Genomic DNA, 16843 nt, shown 5'->3' on the forward strand with positions numbered 1-16843 from the left:
CCATCCAAGATATGGAATTATATTTTCATGACATCCCCCCCCCAGAGATTTGTAATTTTAAATATACGGAGGTACCATGTGTTTTTAGTGAGCCGTAGAGCCCTGCCATACAAACCAAGCTTCACAATGAGCATATTTGGAGATTTTGAGACTAAAGGAGAATGGTACTCAGACCCTGAAAAAGCCTTTTTTTCCCCAATGTGTGATCTGGTAATATTCTGCCACACAGAATTATAGACGGGATGGCTTAAAAGTCTGATCTTCTTTCACCTGGCAACACATTAATGGCAGCAGTCTTTATAGGCCGCTTGCCGTGATACTCTCAGCACCTGTGACAAGGGCAGACTTGGATGAGGCATTCCATATGTTTGTTTTTCAAGTCAATATTTGTCACTGACTCTATAGCATCTTTGATTAATTTCTTTTAAAAGCCTTGTTATAATAGTAAATAGTAATTTAATAGTAAAATGACAAAGGTAATGGGCATACACCATTGTAATAACTAAAAATGGTAATAAGTCATTATTCAAAATATGGGGAAACATTCTATGGCTCATGAACATTTGAGACTCCAAACGTGGACCTATATGAGATCAAAAGAAAGTGTTGCCTTGTGTAAGTGATGAAGGCAATTCTTCCAGGAGAGTGGATGATTTACTGACTGCTCAGAATATGGAGGAAGGAAATGAGGCCACTGCAGAGCAAAAACTGTCTGTCTGAAGAACTGAGTTCCCTAAGGGCTTGAGGATCAGAAGAGAAAGCTCATGGACGCCAGAGGCTAATGCCTTTAGTGAAGAACTGGTTCCTCTCTCTCTCTAAGAGCTGAACAAGGCCTTATTACTCATGAAATTGTTTTGCTATGATCCTTTGGAATTTTTTCTACAGAAAGCAAACTAATCATTCACCTGGTTAGTCATTCCATATACTTGTGAAATATCACCATCTGGAAAAGAAAGCATACAGTATGTGGAATGTGGCTAAAAAGACCCAAGAAAACAGGTCCAGAGTTCCCCATAAGGAGAAAAGGTGCCACTCAAATCAAGGTTACTAGGCAATCGCCAGATGCATGTGGTTTGGAAAACTGGAAACATATTAAAGGAAGAGAAGGATTCTGTCTTCCTTCTGGGAGGTGCTTAGTCTGTATAATAAGCTGAGCATCCTACTCCAGAAAGCGTCAAGTGAGAGAGGGAAAGCTGCGAGGGTGGTGAGCCCATGGGAACTGTTTTGCATCCCTCCCCCAGCGCCCATCACCAGGTGCATCCAAGCCCTGGCTGCAACAATAACCACGGCAGGATGGTAGTGATGAGCTTTGTGCAAGTGTGATAATGAGCTGTAGATAAAAGGCAGGAGGACAGCTGTTAGTGGGCACCAGGCTGTCATTGGCATGGCTCTGAATGTTAAATACTACTCCGAGGTGCTTTATGTTCTCCTCACCAAGTTTGGATCTTACAGTATGACTGTGTGGCCTGCCCGTTTATTGAAATTTTGCCAAATATAAATCATTGTGATTCTTTCCTCTTCACCGTTTTCCCCCTCCCTCTTCACTTGTACATTTCTCTGCCTTGAATTCTGAAACATCTACCTTCAATTAGTTTGAAATTCTCTAACTTTGCATCTCGCAGCAGGATTAAGCCTGTTAAAAGTAACTAGTGTTTTCCTACCTGATAAATAAGGGGATTAGAGCGGTAACTGCTGTCAGCATTTTTCTCATTTAAACAAATAAAGCTGACAGATGATGAAGTTCTGTGCTGCTCTGTTATGTTTAGAACATGCAGAGTGATTATTCATTTGCTACCAGCATTAGTCTATCCGCAACTAAGCTGTCCCAGAGCTTGGAAAGCTTATTAGCATATCAGTACCATAGTTATATGTTTACGTTCTGTGAGCCTCTCCTCCATAGCAAAGGCTGATGGGCATAATTTGCACAATAACTTTAAAGTATTGGGCTTTTTCCATACTTAAGAGTTATGCAAGTTATTAGGTCCAATGCTAGGCTTCTTTATGGGATGCCATCTTTTATTAGCGTAGAACTTTTGTACTACTGCCTTCTCTGGGGATAGAATAAAGAAGATAGCTGTGTATGCTTGCAGCACATGTATATTGATATATGTATGTAAATGTGCACATATGTGTGTGTATCATAAAAGAACTGAAGATTTGATAATGAATGTTCTACCTTTTGAGAAAGAGGTCCTATTAAAGTACCATTATTTTGTTATTGTGGGGAAAACACCATGGATATAAAGAAATCATGATTTTTTTTTTTTAAAAGATTCTCTTAGAAGGAATTGTCTGATCAACCAAAAACCTCATGTTCGAAGGAGGCCTCATCAAGACAAATCATATACATTTGTATGTATGTGGGGTGTGGGATGTGTGTGTGTGTGTCATTTGTGACCTGCCACCTTGATGATGCTGATTGGGAGACTGCACTGTGTTCAGGAAAGTTGATTTGTATTTGCTTTCTTTGTGGCCCCTGAAAGAGCGTCCATAGTGGAGCAGTGGCTGAACTGTGCTAATGTTAAATTCACAACTTAAGGCTTTTCCTCTCAATATTGGATGGAAGTTGGCAGAGAATGAAAGAAATAATAGGGCAATGTAGGTCTGCTCTGCGTGGTGATGAGGACTGCTTTTTCCTTTGTTCTCCCCAAAGAACCGTGTAAATGTCTCTGTGTGTAATGGTCACAGAGGGTTCAGGCCTTGCTGATCCTATGGGTACCGCTCTGGTGATTGTGCCTGTGTTTGCAGACCAATACAGGCTTCATGCCCATCCTTGATACAGCTCCTGTGCTCCAGGCCTGTGTTCCCAGTCCCAACGCTAGGGCTGTGTGACACCTAGAGATGAGATAGGTAACCCTTATGTCACCAGGACCCACTGTCATTACTCAAATTAGTCAATCCTACGTTTCACCACTCTGCCTTTTCAATTCCTTTTCATGGGAACCAAAGTAGAAAAGCTCTTTTCCCATTTCCCGTACCCTTCTGCCTTCTGTTTGCCCTGGTGCTTGCTTCTCTGTGTTGCTGAGTGTGGCATGTTGGGCCCGTTTCTTGCTAGCTGTGTACATTTTTTTCCTTCATGACAGGCATTTCCATGTCTGCATGTCTAACCACACTTGATTAAAAGAGATTTGGGGTATCCTTGGTTGGGGAGATAGCAAACAGGTGGTCTGGATGTATGCTCTCCATGTTCTCAGACTTGCACATGTGACCCTTCTGAGCCATTCTGAGGTGGATTAGAGAGACTTACAAGATGGAGAACGGGAGAATGGAAGAGTGACTTGACCACATGTTTACATTTCAAGCTTATTATATGCTGCTTTAAAATGTTAGATATATTTTTGTACAAAATAATGGGGCTTTGTGACATTGTTTTGTAGGCACATAGTGTCCTTTGACTCTATCCACCCCCCTCCACCCCCCTCATCACCCTTCTTCCATTTATTCCTCTTACCCGATATAGTCCCGCTCCTACGTTGCTATTTGTCTTTGTTGTTTGGCAGTTTTCTTAATATGATGATTGCTGGTTCCATCCATTCTCTTATAAATAAATAACATAATTTTGTTCTTAATGGCTAGGTAATAACCTATTGTGAATATATAGCACATGTTATTTATCTTTTCATCTGCTGGCGGTTCCCTGAGCTAATTTCATGACAGCTATTATGAGCAGTGCCACAGTGAACACGAGGTATAGCTGTCTCTGTTACATGCTGAGTTTAATTCCTTCAGGTATATACCCAGGAATGGTATTAGCTGGTTCATATATCAGTTCCGTGTTTTGCAAAACCTGCATACCGATTTCCATATTAGCTTCACAAATTTACATTCCCACCAGCAGTGAGGGGCCTGTTTCACAAAGTATGATGTATTCTGTATCAGTAAGTGTCCCGGAAGCAGGGCCATAGCACACTAACACTGCTCCATCTCTCATCTGTGCCATTGGTATGATCCTTTCTTCTCTACTTAATGTTCAAAACAGGTTATCCATTTGTGTGACATGAAGAACAAGATGTAAGCAAGCCCTCTTCTTTAATCTTACTCCTCTCAACTCCTCTACTTCCTGTAACAGTCGGTGTGCCCACTCCTTGCCAATTTCTAAGAAAGCAGTTGGGGTTTTTGTTTGTTTGTTTGCTTGTTTGTTTTGTTTTTCACTGTGCTTTATTTTTCATTACTGTTCTCTCTTTTCCCCTTTGCTAAGCAATGTTTCCATTTCCATACCCTGGCCCTACTATGTTTTCTTTTTTTTCACTTCTGGAATGAGACTTAGACTTGTCACATAGTAGGCAAATGCTGTCACTTGAACTATACCCCGAGCCCTTTACCAGTGTGCAAGGATGCTGGAAATGCAACAGCAACATCACCTCTAGTTAATGGTTCTCTGCTCTGGAGAAATCCACAGATTTTAGGACACAGCCTTTAAAAAGAAAAAATGTAATGTATATAGGATCTTCCCACAAGAAGGAATGTGGATTCTCAGTAGACAAGGAGATGAATGCTGTATGGGTTCCTCCTCCAACCTTAGGAAGCTGACCTGAAATTATACATAATGCTTTATGTGTCCTTAACTGTCTCTCATTGCATATTATGAATAATATGCAATTGATTGTGTGGAGGATGTTTTTCCCCATGGGACTAATTCACCTCCATTCTTACTTAAACTTTGCCATGAGCAGCGGCAGGACTATGGTCTACTTTTTCCATCCATAGTCTTTGGATCATTTTAATTATTTCAGAGTGGTTGGTTAGTTGTTTTTCTTGAGTGTCCTTTTTCTGCTACTTTCTCTCCTTGAATTATTGAAAATAGATTCCTCTCCCATACAGTTCACCCTGATCACGGTTTCCCTTCCTCTACTCCTCCCAGTTCCCTCCACCTTCCCTCTTCCCCAAATCTACTCTGTCTCTATTTCCCTTCAGAAAACAGAAGACCTTCAAGAGATAACACTCAATCATAACAAAATAGAATGCAGTAAGACAAGGCAAATTCATCTGCTGCCTGGATTCCTTTTTAATTTAAAGCCAAATTAGGCATTTAATTTTTCTTCAATTCTTTTATGTGTTTGTTTTGTATCTATAATTAAGAACAAGAAACTCAGTACAGGGACAGGCATTTCATTGTGAAAAGCCACAGTGTTAGTTTGTAAGGCCCAAGCAGGGACAAACACCAGCTCCTCCATCTATAAGCCGTGAATGTAGAGAGATGACTGTCTCTCTAAGTCTTGGGCGGGGGTGGGGGGGGTTGTCTACATCTCTGGGATAGAAGAGCATCTTCCATACTTTGGTGATTTGCAGATTAAGTCCTCCTATAATGAAGCTCAGCTTCAGCCAAGTATCTGTAGACAGAAGGGCATGTGACCTCAAAAGATAGCCCCTTGTTCATCATTAGTTAATTGATGTTAACTATGTTGACTAGAAGGAATATCCCCTTTCATCCCTGACACTCCATGAAGATTGGCTAAGCCTCCCAAAGAAGGAGCTCAGTAGTCCTTGGTCAGAAGAATGAAGATATTTTAACTCCCAAGTTAGAATTACCAAGCATATTTCTACTGACTAGAAGGAAAATGAAAATCCATAAAAATCTCATTGAAAGATTAAAAGTCTTCAGCTTTATCCCAGCTCATAGGTGTATCTTTTTTGTTGTTTCAACATCTTCCCCAAGTCCACTAATACCACTACTCTGAGAATTTTCCTTGGTTCCTTGTCAGGGTTGTTAGACATCTATCAACTCGTCTGCTTCTGGTATGTCCTTTCCATTTGCCTTGAGCCCCATTGGCTCCGTTGTCCTCAACCTTTAATACCACTGTTTGGGCCATTTCTCAGAATCTCGGCCTGTTTCTACCATCTCTCATCCACATTGCGTTTTGCCTTCAAGTCACACTATTACAGCGACCCTTCCTTGGCTACAAAGCCCTGTAACCCCTCTAAGAACAACCTGGGACTGTGTCCCTGAGCTTGGTATGTGGAGATGATTAAGTTCTAGACATTACCTTTGGTAATACATTTCTCATAGTGTATTTTGTACCAAGACTGAGAGCACCAGGTTAATGTAAGTGGAATGCTGTTCGATTGCATGGCACGCGTTGGCTGATAATACTTTGTGTATGCACTTTATAGCCTACTCAGTTCATGGAATTTAATTAGCAGTAATATATTACTGTCGCGGTAATTAAAACCTTGCCTTGATTAAAAACAGAATTGTTTAATTAAAACGAAAAGGTTTGACTAACCTTAACTTTGTGATTGAGCAATACAGTGGCCTCACCTAATGTTCTCTGTCTCCACAACAGGCTTGAAGGTCCGGGAAGTGTTTATCAATGTCACCAGGCAGCAGGTGGAGGATTTCCACGGGCCAGAGGACTATTGGTGCCAATGTGTGGCATGGAGCCACCTGGGAACATCCAAGAGTAGGAAAGCTTCTGTACGCATAGCCTGTAAGTACCTTTGGGCGTGACCTTGGATTGTAGAAATATGGACAAGAGGTAAATACAATTGATGAGGCCATCCAAGATGCCCTGGGCTTCTGCAGAATGTAGATGAGAGGGAAGCAAGATGAACATTCCTTTCGCCAATCAATTTAGTGTTTAAAATATCATTTGAAATGCTTGATCATTTTCTCCAGACAATAATCCTAAGAGATTCTGCCTGAATTTTCAGAGCTCCAGTGTCTTAACAATGCCAGGAGAACATGTTCCAGAGAAGAAGAAGCCCACACAAATGAACTCTGCTTCTCCCCATTCATGAAGAAACTCAGGGGGTGTATACATGGGGAGAGCTGAGCAATGACTGTTTATTCTACTTTCCAGCCAGTCTGCAAAAATAAGGCATTAAAGACATTAAGGGATTTTTATAGCCTGCTGTTAAATCTTTTCTTGGCACATCTTAAAACATGGAAATGGGTTTTAAAGCTGCATTTGTTTGACCCATGTTTAAAAAAAAAAAAAACTAAGTTGAAAAATAATGAGGAAACAAGAAAGAACGAAACCGCTTGTCTGGGGGATTCCAAGATTTTTCTATCATATTTCAGCATTGATGTCTTTATAATCGAAGCATGATTTGTGAATACAAAAACCTGTCCCCATTTAAGTGGCCTTATCCCACCCATTTCCATCACCCTACCTCTAGCAGCAAGCTGGGAGGAGCAGGACACAGAGGCAGTCATCGTTATTGTTGTTTCATTCAAATCCTCTCTTTAGAGTGCCATAAAGAATATAGGACGAGAGGGATTTATGTAAGGAATGAAGGAATTCTTCATAGCAGATGTTGATGGTTTGGGGAATAAGAGTAAGAGCGAACTGTACTTGCAGAGACATTTATGTTTCCTCAGAACTGAAATCTTCCCCTGAAAATATGCATTTCACCTTCACAATACTGGTGATTTGGGAGGCCGCTCCTGGATGCCATGTGGGTCCTCTTCGACCCAGAAGAGGTCACCTCATAAGGCATCTTCAGTGTGAGAGGCTTGGGAAATATTTTCCCGTAGTTATTTAGTTAGATAAAATTAGCTAACCAATATTTTAGGACTTTTAAGTAGCAGATCAACTGAGAGCAGGAGTATGTGGGAGTCTGTGTGCATTCATTTGCCCCAGAATAAGTGCAGGTCTGTGTTCTCTGTGTGGCCTCAATCAGACCAACCAGAACATTCAAACCTAGTCAAGGCAAGGTATATATCTATAGTGCTCAAGCCAAAGAAAGTACAAGAAACAGCACGGAAGATTGCAACACTGGCTCACTCAGTTTCTTTCTTCTGAGCTTCATTTTTCTCCCTCATCTTACCTTCCTTCTCCTAAGTAGATGCCACCTATTCTTTGAACTATTACAAATATAGTCCCTCTGATCTGTCCACCTCTGGTGTCTGTCTCCATTCTTCCTCAGTTAATTCCTGATTGCCTTGTGACTCTTAAAACTTCGTATTTTTGTTTATCAACTTCATCAAAAAATGCTTCAAAACCACCTGTTCTAATTTCCCACCACCTTGACTGTACCCATTACACTTCATTCTTCCAAAGGCCTCATTGTTGCATGTGTCAACATTGCCTTTCTGACTCATGCAGTCTGCAGTTCTACATGTTTATTTGAGCAGGAAAGAAGAGCCTAGACTCGGCATCCCTGCTCCATGTCAATTTCTTTTCTGCTTCATCTTTGTTTTGTACAGGCAGACAGCATAGTTCATTGTCCTGGATCTCAGTATCCCCATGTGTGAATTGGTGCCTATTTCATGGTACTCACGAATACTAATTATTTAAACTAGCTGGTCCAGAGAACAGTCTTCGACCATCATCTTCTGCCTTGTGGCATACCTGATCCTCTCCAGAATTATTATGTGTGCTGATCTTTGAGGAATTTAATTGAATGGGTGTTCTAAGTTAGCCTTTACTGTGCTGCTCTTCTAAGCAGGACAGAAGCAGAGAATAGAGAATATTAATAATGGAAAAGGCATGTCACATTCTGTCACTTTCTTTTTAATCATTTGACCTTTGAAGACTTCTCAGATCCTTTTCTGATAATAATCTTGGGATTCTCCCTGGAGATTTAGAAAAAAAAGTGTGTCCTTTTCATATGATAGTTTCATTTGCACATAAAAATAATTCTTCGGGCAAAAATTGCCAGAATATCATTATATCCCATATTATACAACTTATTTAATGTGTTCCCTAAGAGTGTTTGCAACATATTCTTAATTTATTCCTATGTAGCAAGTTAGAGGCTCTTTATTTATTTAAAATTATTTATGCAAGCCAAGACATGATTTGTCATTAAATATTGCATTTGACTTGGGGACCAATGTGCATTAAAATGTAAATTGAAATTTAACTAGTGTAGTGGCATCAAATGTGTATGTGGAGGTGCCTTCAGGATCTTCCTTGGATGTTTTATTTGCTGCTAGGAAAAACACTTTAAAAATAATTTACCTTTTTTATTAGACTGAGAAAGAAGAGTTCTGACTGTTACGTGTAAGTACTTCTGAGCAAATAGCACATTGCACATGAGAATCGTCTTCATTCTCAATAAATGAATAGGCAAATTAAATACAATTGTTACCATGTTTCTTCTTTTTAAGATGGTTTTTTAAGTAAAAGAGGCATCTTAATGTGCTAAATAATCATTGATGGATGAATGGAGTTTATGAGCGTGAGAACCATCATCCGAAGGGACTTTACAATTTACTGTCATTTTCATAATACTCAGTAAACACTTCTATTTCAACATCTGAGTTCCTTAGGCTTCCTGCATTGAGCCAATGAGCCATTAAAGATTTAACAAATTTTAAATTGCACTGGGCAAAAGCTCCAAGACAACTGGGATGTTGAGCTGAGGGACATATTGACAGGAGCATCTTGATGTGATCATGGTTACTAATCTCTTGGAAAATATCAGGAGGCTGTCTGGATGATGTTGCTTAGAGATTGATAGATTTTACAAGGAAGCAATGGGAAGAAAAATCTTCCCTTGGTTTTTATGACTCATATGTTCTTCAAAGCAGATCCTCTTGGGGGTAAAACTTACAAATGCAGAGCAGTGTCTTTTCCAATAGATTTTCTGGATCAGGCTATGGAAGAAAGCCCAGGCAACTGTACATATTGTTACAGATTTTGTGATTCAATGCACAGATATCATTGGGATGTCTTGCCTAGGAACAATAGTCCCAAAGCATCAACATACACCATCATGCCAATCAGTAACCAACGTAGGAATTATGGAATTTCAGTTCAAATAATACAGGAATTCCATAAGGTCTCTAATTGGGAATTTCTAATAAGCTTCCTAGACTTGAGTTCTTCTGGTCAGTTTCTGCCCTGTAGTTTGAATAACAAAGCCGAGAATGCCTTTATTTAACATTGTTTGAGGAGTTTTTATTTACCCATTTGACATGGTATACATCTTCTTCGTTCAACTTGTTGCAAAACGTTAGACAGATTGACTAAAGGGGATGGTCACTTAGCAGAGTACAACAGAGATCCTTCTATCCATCCACTGCCTGGGTATTTTTATTGCTAAGCACTCTGAGTTGTTTTCTGCTGAATAGCACCTTGAGAATCATAAGAGAAAACGTGATGAGCACTTGAGTGTTTTCTTGAGGAACGTGACAGTTGTTTCCCCCTCTCTCTCATTTATGAATTAGTTGTGAGTCTCCTCATGGTCATGCTCTAGCGTACACACTTGGTATCAGGAGCCAGTGTGCCTGCCATCCCTCTGAACTGTTTTCCCATAGTTGTTCTATGTTATAACAGAGAGAAGCTGGCTAGCCATCAACTACTGGAGGCTGGAAATAGCTGAGACCTAGTTACCAAAGTGAGTTTCAGAAGGTAAAAATAGATAAATAAAGCCAGCCTACATTGACCGCCACCAAGCTGGCAGAAGTCTGTCTCTAGGGAACAACTCCCACAGGCCCTCCCTCATCCGTCTGGTTCAGCTGGACTGGAGAAGACAGCACGCTGTGGCATCTGCTCCTGGACCTTTGTCAAAACCAAGAATACTCAATTATTCGTAGTTGTTTATTTTCATGGGTGGACATTTGGCAGCTTAACGTTATCTTTTTTTTCCTTGTTTTTCTTTCTCTCCTTCAGCTGCTTTTGAGATGTTGTGCCTGTGACATTAAACCCTTGGTCAAGCAAACCCTTCTTAACACTTGAGTACCTTTCCTAATTTGGGACTGGGAACTAAAGGAAATATTTCTGTTTTACTTGAGTCTTTTCTAGCAAGTTGGTCACTTGGAAGAATACACAGTAGGAAACCACTATTTTGTTGATTTAAAAAAAAAAACATAATTTGATCCATGCTGAAAAAAATGTAAATACAATGTTTTTTAGATGTCTCTAAAATATCTATGCAATTGTGCCAAGAATGAATGAAGGAATTAGGAAAATCTCATTTGCAGCCATGGGGCGCTCTATACTTACAGGCTGTAGTGAAAACAGGATTCTTTCCCCTTGTTTTTGGGGGGTGGCTTCCTTTAGAAATTTGAAGGAAAGTAAAAAACATTAAGTTGTCTCAATTGTGCATCTCAGCTTCCTGGCTTAAATAAGTAGTTTCATATGCTGAGAACTGCCAGTGCCCCCTGCTTTCTGCCTGAAAAAAAAATACATAAATATGGGGATAAACAAATGTTCATACACTTTTCAGATGTATCTGCCTGAAAAAAAAATACATAAATATGGGGATAAACAAATGTTCATACACTTTTCAGATGTATCTTCTTTTATCTGTCTATTTCCATGACATCCTTACAGGTCTACTGCCACCTGAGGGAGTGATACTATTAGAGCGGTGGTTCTCAGCCTGTGCAAGTCGTGACCCTTTGGGGGATCGAGTAACCTTTCACAAGGGGCACATATCAGATGCCCTGCATATCAGATATTTGCATCTATATTTCATAACAGTAGTAATGTTACAGTTATGAAGTATTATCAAAAATAAGTTTATGGCTGGGACTCATAACAACATAAGGAACCATATTCCAGGGTCTCAGTATTACGAGGGTTGAGAACCACTGGCTTAGATGCTTGAAAGAAAATGCTTATGTTCAGAGGTGTGCGGCTTGCTTTCCTTGTCTTTGCGTTGCCTGTGTTCATTGTTCTCCCTGGAGCACATGCATAGCCTCATCTCTCCATCTTTATCTGAGAACTATCGTACTTGCTGCTCTATTCATAGAACCCAGCTTAACTTATCTCTGAACCCTGATGACCTCACTAGCCTCATAAGCCAATTTGGACATCAAAAAGCCTTTTCTCTACTGTTCACAGCTTCCAAATTTCACAAATTCAAGTGTCCATCTCTGTCTTCCCCATCTTTTCTCTCTTCCCACAGTATTTTTTGAACTGTTTTCATGATATCTACAAATCGAAGTTACTTTTATTTGTGAATTCATTTCCCCTTTTAGATTATGAACTGCCTCAAGATTCCAACATTAATACCTGACTCTTTTTTTTTCCCTTCTGAGTCTCTTGCAAACTGTATATATCATCTTTGTAGTAGATATCTCTTTGGATAGCAATGCCATTCACACAAAGCTTGACTCCTCTTCATGAAAGGGCACCTGTTGATTGTTTATGATGATGATGCCCAGCTGTCTGACTTCCTTGTGAGCCTATAGCTAATGAAAACATGGAAGACTCATCTTTGGCTTCCCTTGCCAGGAACTGACTACTAATCGTGAGCACTGTAGTAAATCAGATGTCAAAGGAGAAAGGAAATGATGAAGCATCATAACCATGTTAGCCTATGACTTAACATATGTGACCTCAGAAGCTCCCACTGCCTACTCTGGCAACACACACCTCCATTGTGGAATCCAGTCTTTAATACCTAGTATAAACTGCACAAAAGCTTGAAACCTTATGTTGTAATATAAGCGGCAGGGCTGCGTCCCCGGCACCCGGCCGCCCGCACGACTAGCTTATGTCCCGAAATAATTATACGGAAACTGTATTTTTTTAATCACTGTTTGGCCCATTAGCTCTAGCCTCTTATTGGCTAGCTCTTACATATTGATCTAACCCATTTTTAATATTTTGTGTAGTACCACGAGTTGGCTTACCAGGAAAGATCTTAACCTGTGTCAGTTTGGAGTGGGAGAATCATGGCGACTTTTTGACTCGGCTTTTTTCTCCTAGCATTTTGTTCTGTTTACTCCACCCACCTAAGGGTTGGCCTATCAAATGGACCTAGGCAATTTTTTTTATTAATTAACCAATAAAAACAACAGATTAATACAAGACCCATCTCCATCAACCTTATTTTCTATTTCCATGGAAAAATGTCCATAAGTTAAGAGAGACAATATTATATTTTTCTTCCAAAGGTCAATCATTTCCTATAGCCTCATATTAATTTAAAGGGTATTATTGAAGGGTGTGAGAGTCTTAGCCTCTGGATAATGTTGTAAACTATGTAAAATCATCTAGCCATGGGAAAAATGATTGCTGAAATACAGCTGCAGTCCTGTAGCTAGGCTGCACACCAAGGGGTGGAGCTGTATCCACCTGAAGCCATGCAGATGCCATTTTCTTGCCAAGTCCTCCACTAATGAGTATCAGGGTTGCACAAAGGTACCACATGGGCCTACAGAAGCAGAGCTGCGAGCATACTTTCTGAGCCCCAGTGCACAAAGGAAAAAGAGTTTGGGCTGGGCGATGGTGGCACACGCCTTTAATCCCAGCACTCGGGAGGCAGAGGCAGGCGGATCTCTGTGAGTTCGAGACCAGCCTGGTCTACAGAGCTAGTTCCAGGACAGGCTCCAAAGCCACAGAGAAACCCTGTCTTGAAAAAAAAAATAATGAATAAATAAATAAATAAAATATAAAAAAAATAAAAGTTAAGAGTTTGGACCATGAAAGCAGTCTATTAAATCACACATGGAACATAACCTCCGTTGTGTAAGAAAGGAAAGAACTGGTCCTGGAAGCCTAGGGAAACCCTGAAATTGTATCATACAAGATTTTGGAGAGGACTGTTTTTCCTACAAAGTCAGTCCTACTGGGTCTAGGTACTAAGGCAACAAGTGTTGAGTAGGGCTGGGAAATCAACAGGACCAATACTGAATCAGTGTTCCTGCTATAGCAGCGCCCTGTGCAGTACACATGGAGAAGAAAGGGGCATGTGTCTGGCAGTGACATTTGAGAATATATAGTTATGGTGAATGTCTAGATAAGATGGATAGTAGGGTTGTTTATGCATTTTGAGATATCAAGAATGAAGGGTCTTGCTCTATTGATAGAATGCTAGTCTAGCATTCAAAAGGTTCTAAATTCAATCTCCTGTACTCTATAATCTCAGTGCTCTGAAGGTAAATATAGGTTCTAGGTCATCAAGCTAAATGAAGGGACAGGCCAACATTAAAACCTATCTCAAACCAATTTTGACATAATAGACTTTAACAAACTTTAGAGCCTGCTACATGCAATTTCCTTAAGCCATTTACTGAGAATCTTAATGTTGACACTGACGCTGGGATTAAAGGCATGCGCTGCCTGGTTTCTATGGCAACAAGTGTGGCTACTGGAATTAAAGGTGTGTGTGTCACCACTTCCTGGTCTGTAAGGCTTACCAGTGAGGCTGTTTCACATTCTGATCTTCAGGCAAACTTTATTTATTAAAGTGAAAATGAAGTATCACTACATTTATTCTGTCTTTTTCCACATCTGCTTATAAAGATGATACTAGTAAATTTGTAGTGGAAAATCTCACTATACTCTACCTCACCTAAGTAATTAGTATCACCAGTAATGGGACAGTCAATGAGATGTCTCCTCATATGATGAACTGATACTAATTGCTTCAACATTGTTATTTCTAGACACGTACAATCTGCACATACTTGAAGGAAAACACTGGAAGAATTACATTAAATAACTTTTGTCATGATAGATCATTTTGAACAATTTCCTCAAATGCTATCTGAATGACAGACACTACTGCCACAAGATCAGTGTGGTCTGTCTGTATGAAGCCCTCATTATCCATAGGATTTTAGGGTCCTGCAGTACAAACCCCTGGTGGCTCAAGTGGCTTATGATAAATGCATTGTACTGGCTCCTCCTACCATATTCTGTAAGTCCCTTCTGGATTGCTTACAATTCTGTGTATATATTGAACAAATGTATTCTGAAAGGCTTGGGGCCAGAAATTTTCAGGTTTCAGAGTCTATTGGATATTGGGGTAACTGCATCTACATTATTCATTGAGCATTTCCAACTCATACATCCCAAATCAGAAAGACTCCAAATCACAATTTTTTTGGATCAGCAGATTTAAGATCATTTTGTATTGGAAGTTCTTTTGTTGCTGTTGGAGTTGTTCAAACTTTCTTATGTGAGTCTCCATAAATTGTTGTATTCTGCCTTATTATTTAAACTTTAGGGAATAATAATGAAAATGTATTCTAGACAGATATAATTTGTTTTTAATAATTTCAAACCTACTTAGATTTACTTTGCAAATCTGAAGCCCATTGATATAGCATGGTGAATACTTCTCTTAGGCAATATAAATAATCAGGTATGGGACAGGATGCTAAATTTTCATGAATTTTTAGGCTAGAATTGTAAAGATGAAAGGCACTTGGTGTGACACATATTAGATGCCACCCATGGTTGGGGCTGTCTCCCTTACCAGTAGATACTCTTGAGCTTGGAAAACTGAAACTTCTTAGAAGCTGTGTTTCTGTGAACAAAGAGCAACACTCTCTACAATACTAATAGAAATTGGTCTACTTTTTCTTAACACATGCATGTTTATGAAAGACAACCTTAAAGTTGGGGTCTACTGAAAAGAAATATGTTAGGGAGAAATGAAATTTCCTCAGATAATGTTCTTTCATGATATTTATTACCAGTTATTATTTTACCAAAAAGAATTTGCAGAAACATAGTCACTGCCTTTCAATGAAATCACAGGTTAATTTTGTCTGATATTCCTTTAGTGAAATTCACCTTGAATTTCTCAAAGATGGCCATTTTTATAAAAACTTGAGTAAAGCCTTATTGGCAAGGAGAATATAGATTTTACTTCAGTCAATATTCAATCTTTCCACTAAGTAAACCTTCTAGCAAACCAGCAGTTAGAAAACAAAACAACAAAACAATAGCAACACAAAGAAATGAAGTCTCTTCATCTTTGCATACTTTTTGTGACTAGTGATTCTTCTTAGGTCAGTATCACATCTTTCTACCTAAGGAGGGAGAGCCAAGATTGTATTCCAGAAATTTCCTAAATAGCAGTTTAGGTTGCTGACTTAAGGGAGAAATTGAGCATCTGTGAATAGTTCAGAAACTGAATGTTCTAGGTATCCCAAGAGCAAAATATCATTCCTTCCTTTGAAGAGTTCATAGTGTAATGAGAGAGATAAATGTATAAATAAGAATTTTCAGTGGTGCCTGGCTACTGCTATATTCAGTGTGCATGCGGAGTCCGCCAGGACAGCTGCTGATCTCAGGGACCCAAGATACACTTAAGTTACTAAGAAACATAATTCTTGAAGAAAAACATAATTCTTGAGGAAGACTGAGAATTTATCTGGAAAGGAATTAGCGTGAGCATGTGGCTACTGAAATATGAAACTGAACAGGTAAAGTAGGGAATTTTAGGTACATCAGGTATGGGATGTTTTCTGATCAGGTTTCTGGATTAAGTAGCTGAATTTCTAGCTATTCTATTAAGTATAATTATGAATATAGCAGAAGAAATTATTTTCAGAAACAAAGTATGAAGTTTACTGTTTGATTATAGTGTGTGAAGATGTGCATGATAGCCAATGGACTATTTTTAACCATGCAGTTTACTTTTGAGTCTGAAGCCCATGATATAAGATAAACATCAAAGCCCTAAGTTGGAGACCTTGGAACATGAGCAATTTGAATAATTTCCTACTGGAAATATAGGAGGAACAGTTTTCAGTAGTAACACTTAAAGTACTGTTTCATTCTATGTGTTCTCCAGCTCTCAAACTGCTGGTGAGAAGAGAAAGGATGGTGAGCTATGAGTGAAATTCCTTAGGAGGATAGGGGAGAAACAGAGAAACCCACGAGGAAGATAAAGATAAAAGCAGAAGAGAAGATAAGTGGTCCATGGTAAAGTGGAGATGGTTATGAGGAGCAAATGGTCAAGATCAGTGTTATCTAAAGATTATGAGAAGATGTGTCCATTTGTTTTGACATGAGAGCTGCCATTGAGGACAACCAATGAGAGAAGTGATATGAGATGTGTAGACTTAGGAATTAGCACAAAGATGTGAAGATCAGAGGCTAGAGATGGATGACTCTTTCCAAAATGTTGGACTATGTAGGGTAGAATTAGAGTGTGGCTAGAGGTAACCATTTCAGGGCTAGATGATGCTCTAAGGCCAAAGTGA

General features: G+C 39.5%; 1 protein-coding gene across 5 annotated transcripts in view; it reads left to right on the plus strand.

Moving 5' to 3' along the window:
- Nucleotides 1-16843, plus strand: part of Unc5d (unc-5 netrin receptor D) — a 522183-nt gene that overhangs the window by 296366 nt on the left and 208974 nt on the right. For all 5 annotated transcript variants that reach the window (XM_057752764.1, XM_057752765.1, XM_057752766.1 and 2 more), the window contains exon 3: nucleotides 6285-6428. In XM_057752764.1, coding sequence (XP_057608747.1) covers nucleotides 6285-6428 — 144 coding nt within the window. The remainder of the gene's footprint in view (nucleotides 1-6284; nucleotides 6429-16843) is intronic.

This window comes from Chionomys nivalis, chromosome 20, assembly GCF_950005125.1.
Source record: "Chionomys nivalis chromosome 20, mChiNiv1.1, whole genome shotgun sequence".
Classification (NCBI taxonomy): Eukaryota; Metazoa; Chordata; class Mammalia; order Rodentia; family Cricetidae; genus Chionomys; species Chionomys nivalis.